This window comes from Corvus hawaiiensis, chromosome 1, assembly GCF_020740725.1.
Source record: "Corvus hawaiiensis isolate bCorHaw1 chromosome 1, bCorHaw1.pri.cur, whole genome shotgun sequence".
NCBI lineage: Eukaryota > Metazoa > Chordata > Aves > Passeriformes > Corvidae > Corvus > Corvus hawaiiensis.
In genome coordinates this window covers 44,016,466-44,042,829 of record NC_063213.1, presented here as the reverse complement: position 1 = coordinate 44,042,829, position 26,364 = coordinate 44,016,466, and the positions used below count along the sequence as shown (strand labels likewise).

Genomic DNA, 26,364 nt, shown 5'->3' with positions numbered 1-26,364 from the left:
CGAGCCGCAGTAGGCAGCGTCTCTGATCGATGGCTGCAGAGCAGAGCGGCAGCGGAAGGCAGAGTCATCGCTGCTCAATGTTCTGAGAGGCCCTTTTTGTACTGAGCTAAAACCACCATGAAATATTTACGCTCACTTCTGCATGTGCTTTATTGTCTGTTGGATATGTGCTTAGGAGGAGTTTGCTTTACCACTATAATACTGCCATCAGTGTTATGATGCAGAAGCTGGTGAGTTTATGCCAACATTTAATTTTTGTTCTTAAATAAAGCTTTTTATCCTTACGCCTTGTCATTATCTTCCTGTGTATTATTTCTATACAACTGCATCATATATATTCACATGATCTGGCTGTACTTATTGCATGGAGTTCCATGAGAAATTAATTTGGTGCAATATAATTCACCCTCAGTACATAAAATAAAGTGGTAATAATGACATTATGCGGGACCTTTCCAACGGATTCGTCTTTTCAGTGAAATGTAAAAGAAGTTGCCTACTACAAATTTCTTTAAATGGAAGAAAATATCATATAATACAGGTATATGAAGACTTTCCTCAAACCCTGTCCTTTTTCAAGCTGAGAGCCTAACCTGCTTAATTTGTCCCTGCAAACACTGGCCACTACAGAAGATGCAGTATCGTTTTGCAGTAATTATTTTGTACTTTAACATGAATTAGATGTAAGGGTCAAAAAAATTAACATCAGAGTACCAATTAATCTAGGCCATTAATCATTGTTAACTCATCTAATTTTAAAATTAAACTGAATATTCAATCTGTCAACCCTTCGGAACATCCAATCTTTATGTTCAATCCTAGCAATTTTTTCTTTTTATTTAGAGAAAGGTTTATTATCAGGAAAGCATGTCACTGAACTATTAATGTAATCAATTCCATTTTATTTTCAAACCATTCTTGTACTTGACTTTACAAAGTACAAAATTAGATATAATTAGATAATTATTATAGTTTGGTTAGACTATACACAGTACTACCAGGTGAGTGAAACAATGTTATTTTGCAAAACATTATCTTGGGGTCCAGGCTAGAGACATGGCAAAGAAAGAAAGATAAGGCACAAAACCTTTATCTCTGTATTGCTGGTTCCATTTCAGCTGATATTAATAGCAGCTGAATAATAATCACAGGGACAAGCAGTGGCTGACTGCAAGTGAATGACAGTGAAGTCTTAAAATTTCCAGACACAGAAATTCCTGTGCTAAGGCTGCTGCTGTCTGTGACACCAACTTGAACTTCCAGAGCATGGAAGTATGGCATAGCCAGGACCCAGTCTACCTTGCTGTACCTAACTGGGTTCTCTTCCCAATCAGCAATGGAATGAGACAGCCAGGGAATGCAAAGTCTGTTCACTGCTGCACTTTGGAAGAGAAGGCAATCTACTGCTTTGGATTAAAATTTCAAAACTGGACAGCAACCAAAACTAACGAGTCGTACAGTGAAATGCCTGTTAAACTTGGTCTTGTAAGCAGGTAAACATAATTTCAGGAAGTGTATAACCACATTCTATTGTAAGGGACAGTTTCTGAACATGGAAATGTACAAACAGCTAGGGTACCTGACCTGCCAGCAGAACAAGTCTTGCTAGTGTTTGAAAAATAAAAAGAAGCATTTGAAAACATCAAATGATGGAATCAACTGTATGAAAATGCAAATAATTGTTTCTGCCTTACCCTAGAAGGTTATAGAAGGATGCAAAGTATAAAATGTTGTATTTTAAAATAAGTGAACTTTATAACTTGTACAGGTTAGGGTAGACTGCTACTAAATACAGGCCTTTTCTCTAGGAATGCCGTAATATCTTTTGAGCAAAGTTCCCAGTCTTTCTTCTACCATTTGTATATTTTTGAGTGGTATCAAGGCTGACAGATGAATACTTATTGTCGGTAAATCTTCAGCAAAACAATAAACTTCAACAAAAAACTCAGATGAATTCTGCACTTCGGTTAGGTTAAGCAATTATTGATAACCTGAGCTGTTTAAAGAAATGCTGTTGCTAGTTCAAGAAATATTAAATACAGGAAAAGATGCAGCATCTCAGACAGTCAGCTGGTTCACTACTGGAAATTACTAGTCTGGAGAGTTCAGACATCATTAAAGGTGAGAATAATACAACACAGTCACGCTCCTTTCCCTTTCTTTTTCTCCTGTCCATATCAAATCAGAAATCAGAGCAGGATATGACCTCACAGGTAACCTACTTTCCTCTTCTGCCAATGCAGACTCTGTCTGTATGATATCATCCATTTCTGAGAGCTTTTCAAAGCCTGTTTTTAAAACATTCTGATGGTTTTTCCTTTGTTAACTTTGACATATTATTTTACAGTCTAACAGCTCCCTGTTAGTAAGGTTTTCCTGATAGTCAGCCTGAAGCTCTTTCTCATAATTCATTCTCTTAACTGTAAATTTCTTTATTCAGATTCGGTTCTATTTATGCCACACCAGACTGCATTGTTCTTCTGTTATTATAATATTATGTTTAGAGCTAAAGTATAATTTTTTCTTCCAATTATTTCTCTTACTGAAAGGCAAAATCTGAAACTGACACTAATACCTACATTACAAATTATTTTTGCCCCAAAATATCTGTTTGCAAATTTCTGAAGTTTAACTTATTTTATTCTCTCTTAGTTTTCATAAGTCTTCATAAATGAAACAATTTATTTTTGTTTTCCTTCATCTTTATACAGCCTACTTATTCATTACTACCCCTGAAGTTTATTAGGGATGCTTGCTTTCTTTTCCAGACTTGTGTAGATATTAAGAAAATACATGATGCAAAAAATCTTGTAATAGGACAATCTGTCCTCTTTGTACTTTTAATACCTTGAGTTTCCTTGGCTTATTTTTCCTCCCCTGTAGGTAACCCATACCTATAAAATATATTTAAGTAAGTTTTGTAGAATTACATTTATCTTCCTAATATAAGTTATTAATAAGTAGTTCAACTCTTCTCTTGAGAGCATATTACATTGCAGCATTTTTTCATTTTACAGTAACATCAAATTAGACTTTAGTGTTAAGTATTGCAGTTATGGCCTGACATTTACACAGTCACCTTTTCCTTCCCTTTCTCTATTTTCTATTGAGTTGTTACAATCCACAATTGCATTTGGAAGTTCACACCTTTACTTTTTTTTTCATTTAAGGCAGAGGCAATCTTACTTTAAATCACTGTAAAAAATAGTTTAAAAAAAAGTGTCTTTTTTCTGTCCCTGCAACTGCACATATGGCTTGACAACTCCTTAAGGAATGATCAAAATGAATCAAATGTCTAGAATTCCAGACAATGAAGGCAAAATTCTTCTTCAAAACCACAGTCAATTCACCATTATTCATGGTTCACACAAATTGCACACTCTGTGTTGACCCAGACTGACTACAGCAGCTATAAATGGTTTGAAATCAGTGCTGCACAAATACATGGATAAGGCCACAACCAAAGCCACATCTGGCCCCATAAGCCCCCCTGGAATGGGGGTATACAATACACAACCAGCCGAGTGGATATGAAGCAGCTTCATGGGGCTGACTCTGTACATAGGCAATTTATTACACCCTTGCCTTCACTTTTAACATGCCCCTCTGCTCCCCCTGTATTATCAGCACCCAAAACCCCATAACACAATAGGGAAAAGTTCACTGATACTAGACTGGTGATAAAATTAAGTGAATAAACCACTCAATGCTAGCAGTTTTTTGTGTCCTATTATCCCATGTGTTCTTATAGGAGAACTCCAAGTAGACTCTGTACTTGATGCAGTAAGTACAGGAGTCTTCATCATCTTCTCTAATACGTAGCTGAATGGACATTATCTGCACTGGAAATGCCACTGTCACAACTACAACAGTAGGGTGGCATTTCCTATAATGCTGTAAAACAAATAAATTCTAAGAGATAAGTACTTCTTTCTAGTCCTATTCCTCTAATCCAAAATTTAAAGGCAAAAATTTCCTAATACAGTGAAACAAAATCCCCAAGGAATTAAATTAAATAATGCTTTGCAAAGACTTACAGTCCATAAATCTGTGGAGCAATTTCCAGTCGGTTCAGATGCATGTACAGCTCAATATCATGTTTCTTCAGCAGATGATCCTGAATTTGATTTACTTTTGCTACAATAGCTATGGATGGCCCCAAGTCCTGTGGCCTTGCAAAGGGCATAGGTGTTATCATCACGTCTTTCTCCTGTAGATACAGAAAACAGGGTGAATAAAAGAACCCATGAAGCCTTTTTGTCTAAAGGGATTTCGTTTGTTGTAAACACTGGCTTCCAAATAAACTAATTTCTTTTATAGCAGAAGAGGAATCTCAAGTATCCACTTCTGCAGAAGATACTGTGGGATTCCCCTTCCCAGGAGTGCCAAGGAGTGCCCGTCATTCTGCACATCAATTTTTACGTGCATGCTTTACTTTTCATGCTCTGACAAAGTGTTGACAGCTTTATTTTAGCTTTAATATCAGCAGTCTGAGTCAGTCCAGAATAAAGCAGATGAATGGTAACTCAGTAGAGAATACATGCCCTCAGAGGACAATAAATTGCATACCAAATAGGAAGTAACTTACTTTCAAACAATCCTTTCTAAACAGGCTTCCCTTGCTCAGAAAATCTGGTGGCTGCACCTTAAAACCTACACATCTTTGATAATGCATCAGAAACTTTTAAGGGAAAAAAGAAATAGAACAATGAGACAGCAGTTGGTTGGACCTGAGGGCTGTGCAAACTATGCCATGATCTACAACACAACACACATCAAGTGAAAACCAGTGGAGTATTAGCATCCTTGAAAATAGTACTGCTTTAAATTTGTTCTTCTTGCAAAAGAGTTAAATATTGAAAAAGAGACAGAATGCCAGAAAAAATGCAGCAAGTAATGAACTGCACCAAATAGGAAACATGTAAAAAGGAGAATGAGAAATAAAAAAGGACAAGTCAAAACTATCAAGAGAAAGATAGGGGGACAGGGAAACAGAGAATTAATCTGTTAGGAACATTGTTAAGGTTATAAAACAGGGAAAATTGGAACAGTAAGAAGAGAAGAATTTTGCAATGACTTTGCTACAATCTGTCATCATGACCTCTGACCCAAAAGCTTCAGTTTGAAAAACAGTTGCTGTTTTTCTACACTTTTGCTCACTATATTAGTAGAGAAGCATTATCCAGATCAAAGGGTTAATCATTTCAGGAGACTTCATTGCATTTTACATTGTTAAAATACAAATTCACTTGTTTCAATATCGTGAAAAGAGCATTATTTTTAACAATCAATAACAAAGAAAGTTTGTTTTCATTGGATAAGCTGTTCCCAAGGTAGTTTCCTATGGTTATTTCAAAATCCCATGGTTTAATAATCAAATGGGCAGTGAACATTTAATAATGTCTACCAAAAAGTATCTTTTTTATGTTGATCTTCTTTGCTTGAAGTACCTTTTCTTAATGGTTTGATTTCTGTACTGCAGAAGATATGGTAGGATGTTGAGCAGTGATTTCTATATATTTCTATTTAAGGACCTGATTGATTATAAACTGTATCTTAAAATCTGCTTAATTGTTGCTTTGCTATGGCAGTTGCAGCAAAGGGACTGATCTGTCTATCATAGTGTGGTAATTTAACCATGATATTGTGGTACCAAGACATATTCATTTAAGATACTCTAGCAAATCACTTGAAAAAAGCTCCCTCAGATCGTCAAATAAAGCTCACTGACATGGCATGCATTTATTCAAAATCTTTGCTAGTCTAACAAAAAAAAATTTGAAATAAAACATCTAGTGTCTTAGAGGCTAATAAGCAATGCTGTCACTTAGTTAAATACCAAGGCTCTTCACAGCTGCAGGTACATTGAGAAAGGATATTTCTCCTACTTATTTTTTAAATTATTCTGTTAACTTCTTTCTTACCAAGTTGGGCAGCGTACTTTCTACCCTGAATTTTATTTCTTCACTGTATGGCTATTTCCTATCATTTCAGACCCATTTCACTATTTCCTTGGTCACATGCTAGAATGCAAAATATTGAAAATAGGTATCTACTAATCTTCTTCTATACATAAAACCACTCTTAAAGCATGATATGGTAACATTGCCTTAATGTTAAATGTCATTATATTAACTTTTTTCATAAACATATGAATTTATCTTTGAAACCAATCATAAAAGTCTGTAACTCTATGTATTTGTAGACTGTGCATGTTCTATCATTTGGCATGCATCTGGGGTATGAACTTTATTGTGGTTTATTCAAGTTGACTTTAACTTCAGCTTGACCACTTCATGCATTCATAACTGATGATTCAAAAGACCTGTGTTTTTAAGCTTTTCTTTATTATAGGCATAAAACCTTATATGGAAAGCTCAGCATCAGAATCCCTCTGCTTATTTGAACTTGTAATGTGAAAAGACTAGCTATTACTCAGTTCAGTCTTTACACCATTAGTTGTCTGTGGGTTTCAAGCCATCTTTACAAAATTAGAAGACAGATTATTAAACCCTGGCTCAAGCGTGGAAAGATTGTGAATATCAAAACTAATGCAAGCTTCCTCTGTGCCAAAATTGGAGTTATTTGCCACTTGCAGCATTTGTGCACCTTGGCATAATGCAGCACTGACACATTGCTGACTGTCAGACTGACTGACTATCAAACACGGATGGCTAAGTGCATCCAATAGTACGTGCTGGCTTGCCATTTCTAAAAGCATGAGATAAGTAAATGGTATCCATCAAAATGCAGTTTATCAGCATCTCAGAAATTAACCCTATTAACAGAAATCTTCAAGGCATGACAGAATCTGTGAGGAAGCAGCTGCAGCCAGTAACAAAGCCTTGCCTGTCCATGCCTCCTGATTCCGTCTACTCCACCAAGAAGCTTGGTGGATGACTAGAGCACAACAAAGTCATGTCTGTTGTCTCCTCTCATGCAATTTGGTTGAGAAAATGACAATACCTCTAGTCAGCTGAAATTGCTCCAAAAATCACATAGCTGGTGTGAAACAAACAGCCCAAACAGAAAGATGCTCAAATAAGCTAATAAAACCAAGCCGCCAAAATGTTTAACTAGGAATGACTCACAGTGCCTGTGCCTAAATCCAAGTGGCCAACCAATACTGTGCTCCTGCTCATACTCACTATATAATTATTTGCCACGTGAGAGAAAATACCCATTTTCTTTTTGTCAGCTTTTAATTCTTGAAAAAATATTTGAGTGCATGTGTTTAGTCATCTATTACTAACATGAAATACAAATGGTCAATCCTAAAAGGATGTGGTTCACAACAAAAAGACAAAATGAGGGATGGCTCAGAATGTGCTATTTGTTTATAGGAGAGCACCAGATTCACCCTTAAAAGCAGTTTAAATATGAATACCAGTGAAATGCTGCTGAAAACTTAAGCTAAATATTAGGAAGAGTCACCAAGTTCTGTCACAAAACATTACGTACCACAACATGAACTGGCATGGCTGGTAGTCGATACTAATACAACTTATATATTCATGCATTTAGGAAACAAATGCTACAGCAGAAAAGAGAGGCTAGGACATAGTACAAGTATGAACTGCAGACAGATTTCTCTCATTAACCACTAGGGAATGGAGTAGCTGGAGCAGCTCCTCTAATGGCAATTGGGAGTAATGGAAACAACTGTTAGAGGCTGTAAAATGTAACACGTCTCTCAGAGCACATGCTTTCATTGCTTCCTTTGTGAAGATTCACACTTTATTATGTAGCTAACCCTCAAAGTCATGACTGTAAAAGGCATATGTACAAGAAAGGATTATTAAAGATTATATATGTTTGCAAAGAACAAGAACAAACAACTAGATATTAATCCATTCTCTTTGCATTGTTAATTTTTTATGCCATGAAAGGACTGGAAAGGGCAATGTAAACTTTCACCTTCTACCCAAGTACTGCAAGTCTGTAAGCAGACCTAGTTATTTCCTGGAATAACATTCAGTCTCAGACTTTACCACCTCTGTCACAGAAATTGGAACAAATACATTTGAATACACTGAATTTTGAAAAGCTACACTCAGAGAAACATATCTCACAGCCTTGTTATTGAAATAAAAGTGCCAATGCAGTAACTTTTGTATCTCATATGCTTTATCCCTAGCTACTGAAATTATACAAAAATCCAAGTAATTTTTAACTGTAGATAACTTAGGCCAAGATGTCAATGCTCCATATCTGATAAAATATATAATACTTTAAATACTTAAAGAAAATAGATGCTTTTAAATGAGTCTTGGGTGAACAACTTTTTCTTCATTAGACTGACAAAACCACCATTCAAACTAGTACTCCCTAATTACAGTTTGCAACTATAGGTTTTGGTGCACACATATGGACATCCAGAACCAACCAAATTCTCATTAATTTTTTGTTAACTCTAGATATTGTCCCCATGGTCTATGCAAAAAATGCTGGAGTGAATCAAGATGAAACTAAGTTTGGAGGCCAAATCTTTTAGGATATAATACACTGAAAGTCTCAGCAATACCCATAATACCATTAATAATATTTTGCTAGAGCCTCCATACATACCCTCCATCACACAAATAAAAAAAGGGAAACTTAAAGATGGAAAGGAAAAGAAATAGTCAAAGGAAATCTTGAGCAACTGACTGAGAGAATTGTTCTTCCTGCCATGCACGATTTAGGCAAGGTCTCTAGAAGGTCCTTGCAAAGGAGAGTTCTGCAGAACTAAACTCAGGACACTGCAAAAGCTTTATGAAAGCAGCAACATACTAAATTCAGTGGTGTCCGTACAGATACACAAGAGATCTGAAGGCACAGACATTCCCTCTGTTTGAATATCCTGAGGTTATGAGGAAAAAAATGAACGAAATGGAGTGATTATGCCAGGGAAAGATACACCCTGACCTTTGATAGATAGTCTATGGTTAAAGTTTCAGTTTCACAGCAAATTGTCTGTATTGTAAACAGCTGAAAATAATTCAAAGCTTAATACTTTACCTACAGACTTTTATTTAACATGACATTTGCACAGGTTTTGGACACAGAAGTGCCTATGACAGGCAGTCTTTCAAATGCTATGCAAGAACATCACTTATATACAGAAAAATCTGTGCTTGCACACTTGGCTTTTGATTATCAAGTGATCTTTCAACACATAGGAGGACACTCCACAAGTGCTTCTGACCAGATTCTGAAGAACCTTTAAAGACTGTAAACTTGTTTGAGACTGCTTTAACCAAGTTAATAGATGTCTAATTAGCTTTAAGTAACATGAATCATATTAAAATCACATTTGCTTAAAAACGCAAGTAGATTTTAAAGCAATATTTACCTTCTGACTGTCATGTTCAAAAGTTGAAAACCAGTGCTCTGCTGTTTTCATAAGACGTGTGAACATCGCACTGAAAGGGAACAACCCAGAATCTTGGTGTTAAATAATGGTGTCAATTACAAATAAGAGCAAATTAAATGTAAAGAGACTTGTTAAAACTTACTAGGCATCATGTTCCAGATATTCAGGATTCAAAAGAACTTTCATTTCCTCGCTGAAAAAGGCAACAGTGAACAATCCAAATGTGAATGTTTATTTTTGGTCAGCGTTCTGCATGTACTATTATGTATTTATAAGCCAAGTTTCATATAAAGTGCAAATGAGAAAACTAGCCTTTTTAATTAAAAAGAGCAACTCCATTGAACAAATGAAGTCTTTCCTTTTTATAAAGATCAAAAACAAATTAGCTGCCTTGTCTGTACTACAATGAAGTAACCATCTAATTATTCCAAATAACAAATTACTGAATGTCACAATGTATTATTTGAATATGCTTGATCTAGAATAATTGATTGCTGCACAATCTATCACTGTTTGTCCCAAACAAAAAAAAAAAATATGGTTACTGGTCAAATATGCAGTATCAAAACATTAATTTATTTTGTTTTAATAGCCTGTATTTTTATTGTACTTTAACAGCAATTAATCAGTGACAGCACCTCTTTTCCATCTACTTTGCTGCTTAGCTCTACTTTTTCAGTGGGGATGGAACAGAATGCTGTACATAACACATGGTTATTTTAAGTTACTTAGCACTGAAGAGCATCTTCTAGGTCATTTTAGGATATCTAAGGACAGACATTGAATAAAAACACACACTTGTAAATAATCATCTTAATGCTTAACCACCTTTGGGCAGTCACATGGAGAGGTACCTACAGAGGTTATATTATATTGCACACACAATTAAATTGGTTTTTATTCACAGATGGACTCCAGAACAGAGTGAAAAAAAACCAAATGGAATGTCCTAAATATCACAAGAATGAAAGTAATTTATTTATTTTTTTTTAATAAAAACAAAAGCCTTACATATGGGGCAAGAATAAAAGCAGACAATCATGTGTGATGACATATTTTATATGTATGAATATGACTGCGTGCATACACACATAAACACTTTTGAAAGAAATGGAGGCTCAATAGCTTAACATAATGTTACTACAAAGGCAAAGAATAGTTGGATATCGCAGCTACAACACTGCAGGTGATGAAAGAAATACCAATCTCAACAATTTGTCTTCACTGGTTATTTCCCCTTTTAAGATATGAGGAAAGAGCGTCGGTGGTAAGATGTCTACTCTGTGAGTGTAGCTCACTAATCTGTCTCCTCTCAGCAATGACAAAACCGAAACCACTTCTGGCAATAAGGATGAGGTGGAACTGCAGGTAGGTATGTAAGCTTTTAGATCACAGTTTCCCTTAGGTTTCTTGTCTCCCCATTTTTTCACAAGCCAATGTCTGTGAAGGGGCCAATCTCAGAAGCTGTAGTAGGAAAGACGAAATAAGGATATTCCCATCAAAGCACAAGGATGAAATGATGTCTGATATTAATTTATGAAGTATAAACAAAGAATTATGGAACAAATATTTTTAAGTTATAGTTCAGCCAACTTATTTTTTAAAGAAAATGGATTTTATACAAATAAGATGCAATGCTTGCCTTGGTTGTGCAGCTTCACTGGCATGTGAAAAAGCCTGGTGGTCACAATGTAGGATAAAGACAATGGGAGCCAGAAGTTCATGCATGCCCTAAATAGAAATGGAAAAGCAAAAGTATATTTAGGTTTTCCAGTCATATAATAGTTAGTTCCTAATGCACAGCATAAGGCAGACAGCAATATTAGGTGCAGACTAACTAAAAGCATGAACATTCATTCACATTCTTAACAGAACAGTTTCATAATCAATGGCTTTTATCTTAAATCCTGATTAAATCCAAGTGTTTATTCCTCTATAATATACAGAAACAAGTTAGTCTCCCTTTTTCTAACACAACACACAACAAATTGGCAATGGTAGGCAACCCTGCACCTGGCAGTTTACTTCAAGATCTATGTTCATAAATATGAATTTTATTTATGATAATTATAATAATGATCTACAGTACAGAGATCTGCAATAGGGAAAAATTACAAAATGTAAAATTATTTTGTATTTTATAATGTTCCAAAACCGTAGACAAAAGTGTAACAGTAGGCTCCAAAGGAGACAAGAGTAGCTATTTGGGAAAGAAAACGAAACTTGCATTTCTAAGGACATGAAAATTAAAATACGTTTTTGGGTTTTTTGGTTTTCTTTCTTTTAAGTTGTTATGTCAACACTCAAAATAAACTCATTAAACACAATGCAGAGAAGACCTGCTACTGTTCCACTGCAGAGTACTACTTACATATGCAATCTACATTAAGATACAGAAAAAATATAGAAATATGCAGAAATCAGAACAAAAAAAAATGGGTGGGCAGTTGAGGACTTGGGCCAGCATTAGAAGCATGTCTGGGCCACCCAGGAGCGTTGGGATCCCAGTGTTGGGACTAGGACATCAGGGAGGAGCTACGCAGGCTCCAGGCTGGGGCAGGGGTCAGCCATACAAACGAAGGGAGGGAAGCCCTTTGGTGATGGAAGGAATGTGGGAAGAAGGATTGAGATCTGTCTGTCTCTGGACACAAGATCACTCTAAGGGGACGGCATTCCTGACCTCTGCCCAAAACCATCCATTACAGCTGGGGCTTGGTGCCAAGTCTCCAGGCTACCCCTGCTGGGACTGGCTCTGGATGGAGTCCTTACCCAGCTGTAGGAGGAAGAACCTGCTGCCAGCAGTGCTCCAGTTCAAGGGTGCAACTATTTCATCAAGTGTAGCCTCAGTCCTGACTCCAGGTGAGTGCTCTGGGCACGCAGGGGTTCCAGGAAGACTATCTCATCTATCCTGCTGCAGAAGGAGCACTGTGGCTGGTTCATCAAGCTCAACAGCATTTTGGGTTGCTGTCAGGAGTCAGATGATGGGTCCCCTGATAGGAAATGTTCTACTTTTAATGGCTGCAGTTCCAAGCCAGGAAGCCTCTGCACTTGCTTTTCCAGCCCTTTCAGTGATGGACAGATGTGAACACTGGAAGTGTTACATGCTTGTAAGCGACCTTGCTGCTTTGCTAGTGTATCAGTTGATATTCCATACAAGAGTATTCAGCACCAGGAAGTTAGCTTATCAGCTTCATATGTACTGAGCAGATCCACTAACTACTAAAAACCTTGAACTTTTATTGGAAATAATGGGCATTTTCCTTAAGTGGTATGAACTGACCCAAGAGGCAGATGTGGAAGCCCTCTCTACATCATTAACTATCTTGAGTATGCTTGGCATAGCTTTTGACCATTTTGACAAAAGTTGTTAGAGTGGGGATGCTGTAACACGTGTATCAAACAACGAGGCCCGTGGAAAAGAAATATATATGGACTGATTCTCGATAGATATTTCAGAGATGTTTATTTCTCCAGCCGCATGGCCGGGGATCTGCCGAGGAACTGCTCAATCACGGGACCCGAGGGTCCTTGCCCAGGCAGGGGAACACAAAACAACCAATGGGGAACGAGGCTGACTAGGGTCTAGGGAAACCCTGTGTCTCCCCCCCAGGGCCCCTCTCCCAGGACCACATGGCAGGGGGAAGGGACCCTGACAAAAAGTTTTCACGATCTCTCTGTGTGCTATCAACTGAAATCCTAGGAAATTTAATTTTAATTTCCTAAGGACTGAGATGACTGTTATAGCCTCAATGGCGGGCTGAAGTTTGGATGTTTTCTTTCCCTTCCTATTTCTGAACCTCTAGGGACTACTTTGAAAGATGAAGTCTAAAGAAAAATTCAGTTAGGAAAACCAAAACCCAAATACAGCCATTTTATTTCAGAAGCTGATGTAAAACACCACAAACGGGTTAGATTACAAATTGTCAAGTTTTGATTTCTTAAAATACTATGGTCATGTCAAAGGAGAAAGGTCCAGGATTAGACAATATATAAGTGGCAAAAATATTTAAATAACCAGGGTTGTACTTCCACACACAGAGCCCTCGGTTAATTAACAGTTCCACGAACAGTTCCACGTCTAATCTTTTATTCGCCCTGATATACTAAACATGAAATAAGAGAAATGGAAATGCCAAAAAACTTGACTATCTAAAAAAACTACCAACTAAGCTGCAAACATATAAGCGGAAGAAAAAGAAAGAGGACATAAAATAAGAATTAGTTATAAAAGATAAAAGCACATCACACATTCTTCCAACATAATAATATATCAACTCTATAATAAAATAGAATCATAATGTGGCTGCCCACATATAACAAAACCAAAACAAACAGATGATGAAATATCAGGATTTCAAAAAGATACCTCTGATCTTTCAGTTACAAGAGTACTTCAAATGTTTAGAGATTTTTAGCTTGGCAAGAAACCTACCAGTGTAATATGCATACACATATTTTTTTCAATGCTACAGTTTACTAAAACTCTTTAGTGCTAATAAATAAGTTGACAGAGCTCAGATAATTTTATGACACTTCCCAGCTACAACAAAATATTGATTCCATAATACAGTCTATGGTTTAGAAAGAAAACCAGAATTATAGCCTTTTTACAAAGACAAGTAAATCAATGCATTTCAAAATTATACTGACTTCTCTAAGGGCAATCAAATCATGAACCAACAATAGCTAGCCTAGTGATTTAGCTTAATTTTCACTATTTCTTTTCAGTGTAACTAGGACCAGAACTTTGTCACCACTCTTACAGAAGAACTCTAAGAGTAGCTTTTACATATTCTTAAGTACAATACACTATTCTCTTTAGATTTTATATTTATAGCTGTTATTTAAAAATGCAGTGATCCCAGGGAAGATTCTGCCTTTAAAATCTGTAATACAGCTCCACGACATTCTACTTCATTTGACTAGGGATAGAAATACATTTTTCCTTATCAAATAAAATGTTCCTTCAGGCTGGCCAAAAAACTCTCAGAAACCATACTACAAAGATAGCTTTCATGCATATATGCATATTAAACAAACATTATTGATTGCTTCTTGTAAGACTATATGCTGATGCTATGTAATAGTTTCAATAGAATGTTTTAAGTATGCAAATTGTCAAGGAACTATAATTTTTCCAAATATTTTGGAAGATAACATCGGGTAGGGACAGATGCTGACAGACAGAAATATCAGTCTCCATTCATTGGCCAAGTTTTATAATTACAATGGCAATTGTATCTTTTGTATATGGTCATACAAATGAGACAGAGGAATTCTCATGGATGACAACAGAACCAGTCCCCATGATGGAAACTGCAAATGAAGACAAGCTCCTTAATCTGGGCTTTGTATTCAGGTCGCTGTGGAGACAACTTGGAGATGATCTGTTACCAATGAATAAATGGAAACCTTCATTATTTTCTCAAAAATATGCTAGGCTTTGCTGTAGTGGAAATTTTCATGGGAATTGAGGCTTGAGTCTGGTAAAAACACTACATCAGGGAGACTGACTTCTAGATAGGTATTTGATAAAAGAAGGAAAAAACATATCCTGTTGCTACCAAAGGCTATTTTTTTCAGCTAATTCAGAGAAGGGTAATGGTGGACATGAAAAAAATGTTATCTAGAAAGAGAGGAGCATGGGGACAAAAAAGGAGGATCTTATTAATAAGCTAAAAGGAGCATTATTGTTTAAAAAAACCAACCAGACAAACCTACCCTTTTAAAATGAGGTAAGAAAAACACAAAGCTCCTAATAAAAGTAACACATGTCCACAACAAGAGAGGAAAACCACAATCATTTGCTATTTGGCACAGCACCACAAGACTTGGGTGATATACTAAACACAGTTCAGAGAGGTTAAATCAACAGTTTTTCATGATCCAAATTCACTTAATTTTCTGCACTTCCTCTCCCCTTTTTCCTGTAGCAATCCCTTCCTGGAACTACCACGTTACTGATGCATACCAGTTGAAAACAGAGGTAAAGAAGTTTTCTTTGTCAACAGCCTGTAGGCTCACAAAATTGAACCTGTTCTTTTATCCGCCTATGTTCATTTAGCCCACCAAGCAGTCTTTATTAAAGCTGAGGCATCAGGCAGTCAAAGTTCATTAATACCATTTATATAATCTCTGCAGTTTCAATTAACTCAGCAAGACATTCTACTACATGATAACAGTCTCATTAATTCAATAAAATCCCATAACTATTAACAATATGGTCTATGTTAAACGGGGTGTCACCTAGTAGAAAATAATAGCTTTAACAGCTTGTGATGAAACGCAGCACTTTTTTTTCTTTTTAAATTTGATCTGGCTAAATATTCCATCCCTATATAGAAAGGTATTATTTCTTGGTAAGGAATCAAGAGGATTTTAAATATGAGCAGAGGGTAATTAAGTCCTTTTAAGTCATATCAAAGAGTAAAATAATACTTCTTGTTCAATAAATGATAGACTAAATTAGCTAGAATGTGTTCTTCCATTTTCCCATCATCAGTCCTCTGGCCTATATTCACTAGAAAGAGGAGACTGAATACTGCAAAGCATTTTTTTAAGCAGTGCCCTTCAAAATACAGCTCCTAGATCTCATTTTTATTGTCCTTATGCAAGACCATTCCTTGCTCACTGTCTGTCAAACATGAAAAATAACCAGTTGATAGATGTTTCATATGTTTGATAACTATATAGTCCATTTTTTATATAATCTCTAAGAAATTCTTCAGAAGTAACTGTTCCTTCAGCTCACATGTTCTTTGTTTCTATGAAATAACCCTATTCCCTGGCTTGAGGACAGGGTGATCACAGACTATGTCTGAAAGCATAGATTGTTTTATAAAAATCTTCACATTTACTGAATCTCTGTATTTTTGTCTTAACAAATTTCCTATCTACCTGAAGTTGGCTCCTCTACAGTTTATCCTTTGTCCATGCACACAAAGTATCCCTGGGTTTGTCAATCTCTACTCAGCCTACAGATAATTGTGTGAAGAAACAAATACAAATACACTTGGGTTGATACTCTGCATATTAGTCTTGCTATATGAATACAGTATAGTGTTTATAGTTACTTCAAAACCTTCAGAACAAATGTGAAATAAATTAAGTTACTAACTCTGTGGATACAGACTTAGTGCTACTTAGGCCTTCTTTACCATTTTATCAAAAATGGTTTGAGCAGACTCTCCTTTAGGTAACCCTGTAAGTAGTATTTTGTAGCACCCTTATCCTTCACTCAGGATTTTGTCAGCTGCATTGTACTTGGGTGCTACAAGGTTAGATAAAGATCTATTTGCTAACATACTGCATGGCTTTAGCACTTCGGGGAAGAACTTAAAATATTACATAAAACTTAAAATAGTAAACTTTGTCTAAATTTCAGAAGTCACTATTTATGCCTTTTGTTTATTCAGTACCATTTAAAATCCTGTGGCATACTTTCTTTCTTTACCTAAGCAGACAAAGCCTTTCTTCGGTTTTTTTCTTTCTTAACCAATGACAAAGATGTTTATAAAGAAATTTGAAGTTAGAAAACTTAGCAGCCTTAAAGAAAACAATTTGAGGCACTGTGTTATGAGGAAAAAGCATATGTTATTCAATGAACTTACTTACCAACCAGCTGACAAGCAGCTCTTTGATTACTTCAGCATTATGATACAACTTCAGATACAACAGAGGTACATTATTGTCAAACCATATAGAAAATGTTGAGTCAATGAATGCCACCTGTACAGTATTTTCATTACCTGTTTATAAAGCAACTGCTCATTTTCTCTGGCATAGCAGAACAGAACATCTGTAAGAATTTTCCTTACGTTCTCTTGCTGGAAATACTGCATTTCGGGAAAGCTGAAAATGAAGCAATACAGCAAAAGTAAACAACAGAGTGCGCAGAATGCCAGTTGCTGGTCTTCTAGAAGAGGTTTTAGGTAAGAGCCTCTCCCTTGTCTGCTTTCCCACTGCTCTGTGAATTGTGGGTGCTACTAGAGTAAAATACTTCTAAAGATTTATTACATTTGTTTTGCAACCGAAATTATAAACCATGTTCTTTAATATATACCAGTCTGCTACATAGGTATGATGATATCACAGTTATATTTAAATAACTAATCCTTTTTAATCTCATTAAAGCTAGAGATCTGAAAGAATGAAATACAATGGAAGAAATGGAAGAATGGATGAGAATATGTCAGAAGATGCATATACACAAAGGTTCAATATTCCTTTAATATTTGAAAGAATATTATCATTTGATGACAAGATTATTTAATTATCTCATAATTGACATGAAAACCAGTATCCTAAAATCTAGTATTTCTTACTGGTATCTGTTGCAATATAACACACTTAGACATTTCACTGTCTTTAACAGCTGTTGCAAATAAACTTTACAATTACAAAATAATCTGGCTGGGCAAATATCCTAAGTGAACCAGAATGAAGTGGATCTTGTGTGAGAATAAAGAAAAAAAGCTTCTGGGAAAATCCTGTTCTATGCATACCGAAAATGTAAATATTTCCAGTCTGTAACTACTCTGAAGCAACTCTCACCTGTGCTTCCTGCTCCTTGACTAATGGAGGGACAAAATAGAGTGGTTATGCAGGATGTATTGTAATTTAAAATTACAGTAAGTGCACAAACAAAGGTGCTTTCATTGTTACTGAAGAAATAACTATCTGGAAAAAAATGTTTCATAAAGCAAACATCCCAAACCACATTGCTCCACAGTTATACAGAGCAATAACTAATAAAATCTGAAAAGGCAGAATACTAAAAAGAAAGGAAATGGTAAAGTTGGACAAAGCAAAACAGAAGAATACTTAAAAAAGACGACAACTGTAGGCCTCAGGCTAGACAGATGAAAAAAAGGTTGTAGTATTGTCAGTTTTAAAATTAAATCACATGGTTTGAAACAAGATTTCTTCAAACAAATTTCCCAGGTCTGAGCTACAATGCTATACTCCAGACCAGTTGTATTTAAGGATGTTGTAAAGCCTGTCACAGAGCAACAATATAGGAAATCATAATAAATTACTTCAGATAAGACTATTAATGTTGATAATCACTGTGGTCATCTCACAGAGGTGATGACAGGCAAGCACAGAAACAGAACTAATTAAGGCTAGAAAGGTGCTTTGAAATCCTTGGATGAAGGAGCTGAATAAAGAGCCAAGGCAGAGAAGACACTGTGCCTTGAACACAGTAATGCTGAAGTCCTGAGAGAGGCACTGGGATGAGAGGTGTAACATTTTCCTGGCACCTGGTGGAGGTAATGGTAAACCAACATTTGGAAACTTGTATGAACTTGTACTAATCACATTACTGTAAAGGAAGGACACAGCTGAGACCAAAAGTGCATTACAGCAGATGGCAATTGACATAATTTAGGGGTTTGAAGAGATTATTTCTGAAGGACTGTTATTCAGGCCTGCCCTATGAAGTTTAGGAAGAGAAGACTAACATAGAAAACTCAAAAATACACAGAGATATCTGTGAGGATCTAGTAATACCAGAGATTGTGATGGAATGGATAATAATGAACTCAGGAATAAGCTGGCTGAAGTATTAATTATAGTAAATGTAAATAGAAGAGATCATGAGGGAACTATCAGTTCAGGATGGATTTTTGTGGAAAATGTCACTTTATGATTAAAGCTCTGTTTTAAAGAAATACAGTATCCTCAAATCAGCAAGGTAAGAATGCTTTTCATGAACATGAGAATATTACATTTAATTACATCTCTGAGAAAGCCTGCATAAGGACATGGGAATTTTCCTAGACTGTTTTATCACAACTCTACAATTAGTAAATAATGGTGCATTCAGGTCCCTGCTTTCTAGAAGTGAAGACCAGCGTGAGTCAGATACAACTTTCTAAAATAGTCCTTCAGCTGATTTAGGGGCCCCTACACCAGAGGCAGCCAGAATTTGACATGGAAGTTTGAAGAAACAGGCTGGCAAACAAAGGATGCACAAAACAAATTTGGTGGCAGACAGAAATGAGGATCATAATCAATGGATTGCTGTTTCTTTCCATCTCTTCCACATACTTAGGAAGAATGTAGCTGTCCAATTGCTTCTCCACTGCCTTTTTTATGTTGGCAATTATTTTTTTCTTATTTGCGGGATGGAAAGTTTGGAACCTCAGCACCCACCACTACTCACCTTCACACACCTTCTATCATCCTAAATTGTGATTGTAACTCCTGAAGCAGAAACTAAGTAGTCCAATACATAAAAGTACTACTACAAAAGAGAAGAAATCCACTTGATTAGTCTATGAGGAATGCCCCCTAAGCATTTTGGTTTCCTAAAATACTGGAGGTAGAAAGAGGGTCATGAAATCTAGCCATTTGCAACCCTAGATGTCCATTCTGATGCCAAAAAGTACCTGGTATTTTGATTTGAGTTAAATGCTCTTGCATCTGCCAATCTGCTGATTTCTATTCCTGCAGATTATTGTTAAAAATTTTTAAAAATGAGTTGGGACTAACTTAATATCCTTTCCTACTTGTAAATATTGGAAGCTGTAATTCTCATGCAACAGGCTGAAAATTGTACGTAGACATTATGGATTGTATTTCTCTCACCTGACTTTAGGAAACTAAAGTTTTGTAAGGCACTGGTGAGCTAGAAGCCTTTTATAATTATTGAAGAAAACCGTACCTCTCTACAGTGTGATTCATCAGACAAAAACTAGATTTATACTTTAGGAAGAGATGATTCATGTCCTAGAATTCTACAGGTACACAGACTCTAAAGCATGATTAACCCAGCTGTGAGTGTCTAGACTTAACAGACCTAATTATTAGGTGAGATAAAGATTCTCAAAATGCATAGGAACAAACACTCACACATGAACAAACTTTATTCCAGTTGCCTTTAGATAGCAAAGTCCTGCAGTTTAAACCAATTTAAACCAATACCAATTTTAGGAGCCTAATTCTAGCCCCTTTTCCTGTTTATTATTACTACACTTCAGGGAATTCTAACAAAAGCATTATAGAGTAATTTTTTCACTGATTTGATAGCTGGAACTCTGGTTTGCTACTCTGTGTGCAGTTAGCATCACTCTCTACAGCATTATTTACTTGATACTGTGGGATGATGGAGGACTGACCTAGATGACAAAGCCTATAAAAACATTCATTAAATAAGAAACAGCAACTAGAAATTAATGATTATGGTAATTGAATATAATAATTATTTTAACCTTTAATAAAAAGCATTGTAAATTAATGATGAATTTTAAACTTTTAAAATTCTAACTCCAGGGATTTATTTAAAGAATGGAAATGAAAAGAGAGGGTTTTTACATTCTAAAGCCACAGAATGTAGAACTTACTGCTTCTTAAAATAATGATAGTTTACAAATAGATACATATCTATATGTAAAAATGCATACTGTGTGTTATAATCAGACAAACAAGCATACATACAAAATGCCTGTAGTTTATCAAATATATTCATGTCACTGATAAATTTTGCTTCTTCATTGCTTGACTTATTTTGCTATTGATGACACAATGTATACCACTATTGTTTCAAGTAGACATTATTTTGTGTAAATGCATAAATGAAAATTTCTTTACTCACTATTACTGATATTAGTGAATACTACTCTGCCATTTGCCACAGTGAGAGCCTCGACTTTGTGTGTGTATACATATATATTTAAGTAATAGTCTTACATCCACCATAACCTTCATACAACTTTTCAGTCTCCAATTATAGTTTAGATGCATATATATTTTAATCTTAGTACATCCTGAACTGCTTCCTTTAACAAACAAAAAATACCATCTGTTGTGAGAATGCACATGAAAGTATACTCAGACTTTAATTATACATCTCATGGCAAAATACATTCAAGAATGGGTCTAGGGACGGACATGTAAAATATTTGAAAACCAGACTGCAATGATTTCTTCTGCATGACTTGGTTCCTGTAAATGAAAATGTGTAAGCTTGGGATTTGTAAAATCTATGACTATCATCACTTTTTTCAAGTCATAAGGACAAAAATTTGCAATATAGTAAAATTTCACCTGGTAGCAAACCAGTAGTTGAATTTAATTACATTTACGCATCACTCAATGCTTGCACTCTGAAAAAAAGTATTTTCAGGAACTGAGTGTTCTAACTCAAACAAGTTCCTAAACAGGAATGACCTAAGGGCCAAGAAGATGAAAACATAATCATAGTAATATCAGGACAAATTTTAAAAGGCATATATGACAAATAAAATTAGAATAGTGATAAATAAACTTCTCTCAACTTCTATACATGAGTGACATTTCCCTTACTAATTTCAAACTGCTCTTTTATTATTGATTGTATTAAGTGTTGAGAATTAAGAAAGTAATCTGTTTGATCTTTCATTATGATCATAATTTATTTAAAAGACCTTTCAGTTTCTCTTACCTTCTCTTCGCTTCATACAGAAAACTACTTTAAATTTCACAAGTAGTACACCTCCTAATATCTTAATTTAGAAGAGCTTTTCTTCAATGATACCAATAAATCTCCAGGATTTAATGTTCAGCTAGATTGTCTCATTTTTTACTCCACGGAAGTTGTATTTTTATTCTTTTAATGTATGTTTCCACACATTCATGTTCAACAAACCTGACACTTACAGTAACCAAAGTCAAGAAAACACAATATAATGTATACCACATAAAAATGCAGGATATAAATTGATATATAGCAACTTCTCCTAAAGATCTACATACGTTCTCGTCACATCTTGTTCAATCATTGCTCGAAGCTCTTTATCCTGGAAAAATTTATTCCAAAGACTCTGAAATAAGGAAAAATAATTGTATGAAACCAAGACTTCTACTAATACTTCAGGCTTATAAACTACATCAGCAAAGTACTGTACAAATATTAACTAATTAATCCTCAACATTCCTGGTTGGTAGGTATATCAATATTTTATGGGAGATAAAGAATGTTGGTGACCAGCACAACATATCTGAGAAAGTCAGTTTAGATCAGAAATAAAAACATTCAAATTCCTGAATCCTTGTTCTAGGCTCATAGCATTTGCTCACTGGATGGCTGCAGGTTTGTGAGTTACTTGTTTGGGGTCCGGGAAGAGTATTTAGAATGGCAATGAAGTCAAACTTACCAGAACCAGCAACTCAACTGAAAAAAATTCAGTTGTTCACTCAAGAAAAAAGGTGTCTATCACTGGACTGTACCATGTTTCTCCTATGAATGTATGGAGTTTAACTGGAAGCTGCTGCAATATCCATAATAAGAAAGTGTTTGGAAGTAAGTGTATGATAATCATATGTCCATTATGAAAATGACATCATTCTAATCCACACTGAAGATCAAGACTGGCCATTCTATAAAATTCTGAAAGGGAAAGCCAGAGTATTTAAAGCTCACTGTCAAAATAAAAAATACTAAATACAAGAATTTGAAGTAGGTTTAGCTTCTTCTGTAGCTATGCTTATGACCATTTTCATCCTCTCTCTCGTTTCCATGCCTTGTTTACAAATACTTTGTAAAGCTAACCTGAAAGAAGTCAGAAAGTGCTGTTAATTGTATGCTCCAGAAAAAGTATTGGAAACTGTATTCTTTATTTAAAGGGATGGTAACTTGATCAAAATACAGATGGAGCAAAATCTATAACAGTCTCCATGCAGGTTTGGTAAGTTTTCAGATAGCAGCAGCACCAGTGAATGAAATACAGTACAGAGTCTGTACAATACTTCCACAGTTTCTTGCCTCCCTGTAAACAATTCTTTGCCATGGTGGTTTACGCTCCTCAGAAAGAAAAGAGAAAGCAAATTAATGCTGTCTATGGGGAGGTAAGTAAAATAACAAAACCCCATGTTAATTAGTTGCTATATTTGTGTTACAAAATGGGAAAAAACCTAAACTTCAAAAATATTTATATCTTTGACAATGTCTTACATACAGGGAGTACCTTTTTAACTCACAACTCTTTTCATGCAGCTACACCACATTTTGAAACTCTCCTGTCCCTGCTCCCGCCCTGGCCCATCAGAACAGAGGAAGCAAACAGAAGCTGCATTGCAAAAAGGAAGAAAAATCAGGACACTAAATGGGTGTAACATTAAGTCACAGCAGAGGCTCAAACCACTTTGCTCTTCATTCCTATGCCTGATTTGGCCTGTGGCTTTGCTTTATAGATTAATCCCCTGCCACATACTCTGACATGTTAACCTTTGTCTTCTACATCCTAAAGACACCAGAGGCAGAAAGCAGGTTGGGCTACTGGGTATAATGACAAACTACAGCAGAAATGTTTTAAATCCTTTACATTTGACACAACTTTCTGTCCAGCTGGATGCAAGAATACTTTGATGACGTGCACAGTCATAACAGCTGCAGAGCTCTCTCCTTCTAAATTAAATAAGGAGCACAGTACCACACTGTAAATGAAGTACGGGCTTCTGTTTGTGGACAAAACAGGAGTAGTATCACCAAAGATAGCTGAGACAGACTTTTTGGCTGTAAATCTCTTAAATGCAGCCAAACATATTGTTTCCATGGCATTAAGTTATTTAATAAAATTGATAAAAAGAATTTTGATGGTAACAATGTAACATAATTAATAGAAAAGATTAAAGATATGTGCTATAAAATACTTAAAAGCTTTCCAGGTATAACAAAATGCTAGTAGAAAACCTTCCAAGGTTGAACAGTCTTCCAGAGGAGGCTACTTCAGTGTTCTGTTAACAGCATTCACTTCATATTGACTGTTTAAACACTCCTTAAACTAGAGCCATTTTATGGATAAAATGAAAACATACAGTGATAAAAAAGTGTATCAGTTAAAGAAAGGATATGCTGTGAAACTAATTGTAGCCCAGCACTGATTTTTTGTTTACCACAGCCTTTCCAGAGTTAAGCCCTGAAAAATCAAAATATCAACCCGGAAACGGGCATTTCTAGTTTTTCAGCAGAACCTGTGAAACAATTGTCAACACAAGTCAGTTTGGACATTTAGGAGCGAGATTTTAGCACCTGCCATTTTGCCTACTTCAGCAAGAACTCATTTGTCTTAGTATGAAAAAGATGAGAATTTTAGTAGCATGTGTTGGGTCAACTTACCCCCTCGTCCTGAGAGAGTGGGTTGTTGATTATCAGATCCTGCTGTCCTGCTTTCCGAGGGTTTGTAATGTGCTAGGTAAGAACAGGAAAAAACCAAAAAATCAAATCCTCTCCTGTTATACTATAAATATTAATATCTATGTCAAAGTACGAGAACCTATTTTGTACCAACTTACAATTTCTTTGATCTTATTGTAAGACGTTCTTAAGTCTGAAGTGGTTTTAATCCATTGGCTTCTATCTTGGGGTAGAACCTCCAGAAATAACTATTAGCAAAACAAAGTAAATGTAGTAAGTTCCATCAGTTTTACATAGCTTTTCATAGAAATCCTACCAGACAGCATAAACCACCCCAGAGAAAAAGAGAAAGCAAAGAGCTATAAAATATTCCTGGTTTTAGTGCTTTCTAGCCCATAAATAAGTAGCTAGAAACAACAGCAGTTCTACAGTGCAAAATTAAGCACTAAAGTCAACTGAAACCACAAACTCAAGCTTTGTAAACTGTTACAGCTTCAGTAAAGTTGATGGTGACTTCCAAGGCAGAAACAAAATGGAAAGAGGTTAAAAGAAATAAACAAAAATTGAAGCTATTTATGTAACACTGATGACCTAATGCAACGTGCTTAAAATGAACCACAAATGCAGAGCAGGAACTAAGCACTAAGGGATATATCCAATGTAAGACATGAAACATGCTCTAGAATTTTGCAAGACAGCTAAGAGAGTCAGTTTTGCAGGAAGTCCCTGAGAATGCCTACATCTCAGTTTTTTCATGTCTCTTTAAAAAGGCTTAGAAAGAAACATCCAGTGCAAAATACTATTTAATTGCATTTGAAACAAGGAAAAACCCCAGTATTTTCTTGCTTTTTCAATGTTTTTATTTGCACATTGTGAAGTGTTAAGAAACAGTAATACTGACAAACAGAAGTACTGACAAACACAAAACATTCCTAAATTACTAAAAAACCCTTTAAAATTTCAGAACTTAACAACAGAGCCCTAATCCATATTGGGACACTCAAATGAACCCTGTCTATTTTCTGAAATAAAACCACTCCTTGATTTAATTAGTAGACAGTGAAGTACTCGATCCTTGTGTTAGTTCAGGGTTTTGAGTTATGGCCTCCTAACTTAGAGACTTAAAAAGAAGCAAACTGGTAAAAAAATGCAGGTGGCATATATTAATCTGGCTTGCTGAATAAAATATTTTCATTAACTTTAAATTAGTTCAACGCTACATACATTTCAAATTTCGAACGTTCACTTTCATTCATTTATATAAAGGACTATTTTAAATTTCCTTTTATAGGTCTCTGTGCCAAAATGACGGTTGTGAAATTCCAAGAGAGGTAATTTAAATTGATTAGTGTTAACACACAGTTAATTCTACTAGAAAAATTTTTCTCTACTATCAGAGTTAGTGCACAACAGAAGACTTGATGTCATTGCAACAAAATTTGTTTGGACTTTATCTAGCATCTCAGTATTATCGTGCTTTCTTTCTCTCTTCCTTCCCCTGCTACTTTAAAAAATACAGTAAGAGACTCCCAAGGAGCTGTTGTGCTTCTGGAAGACCTTGCTTCCCCCTCCATCCAGCCATTACAAGAGGGATTGGTCTTCATTTTCTCATTTCACTGGGAAAACCTGCTAGCAGAAGCATCAGACTGATTTTAAAGCAGTCCCAAATTCCACAAAACCATAATTTTTTTAGACAAACTTCCTTTCTATTTCCAGTGCATGACTTCCCTGCACAGATACTGAGAGAAGAGATGGCTCTGTGGCACTCAATTTTAAACATATCACCAGCACAAAGATACTCTTTCTTATGATTCTTTTGCTATTGCCTGCTATTCAGCTTTAAAGCAACTCAATGTGGTTAGCAAATGTCCTATGAATTACAAAAATGAGT

At 35.6% G+C, this 26,364-nt stretch overlaps 1 protein-coding gene across 9 annotated transcripts in view; it reads right to left on the bottom strand.

The window, feature by feature from the left end:
- The window catches only part of TBC1D5 (TBC1 domain family member 5), a 317,984-nt gene that overhangs the window by 117,856 nt on the left and 173,764 nt on the right, over window positions 1-26,364 (bottom strand). For all 9 annotated transcript variants that reach the window (XM_048302259.1, XM_048302268.1, XM_048302273.1 and 6 more), the window contains 8 exons: window positions 24,632-24,721; window positions 24,456-24,527; window positions 22,094-22,161; window positions 17,104-17,206; window positions 10,998-11,086; window positions 9,498-9,548; window positions 9,335-9,404; window positions 4,038-4,210 (listed from right to left, as the gene is read on the bottom strand). In XM_048302259.1, the coding sequence (XP_048158216.1) occupies window positions 4,038-4,210; window positions 9,335-9,404; window positions 9,498-9,548; window positions 10,998-11,086; window positions 17,104-17,206; window positions 22,094-22,161; window positions 24,456-24,527; window positions 24,632-24,721 (716 nt within the window). The remainder of the gene's footprint in view (window positions 1-4,037; window positions 4,211-9,334; window positions 9,405-9,497; window positions 9,549-10,997; window positions 11,087-17,103; window positions 17,207-22,093; window positions 22,162-24,455; window positions 24,528-24,631; window positions 24,722-26,364) is intronic.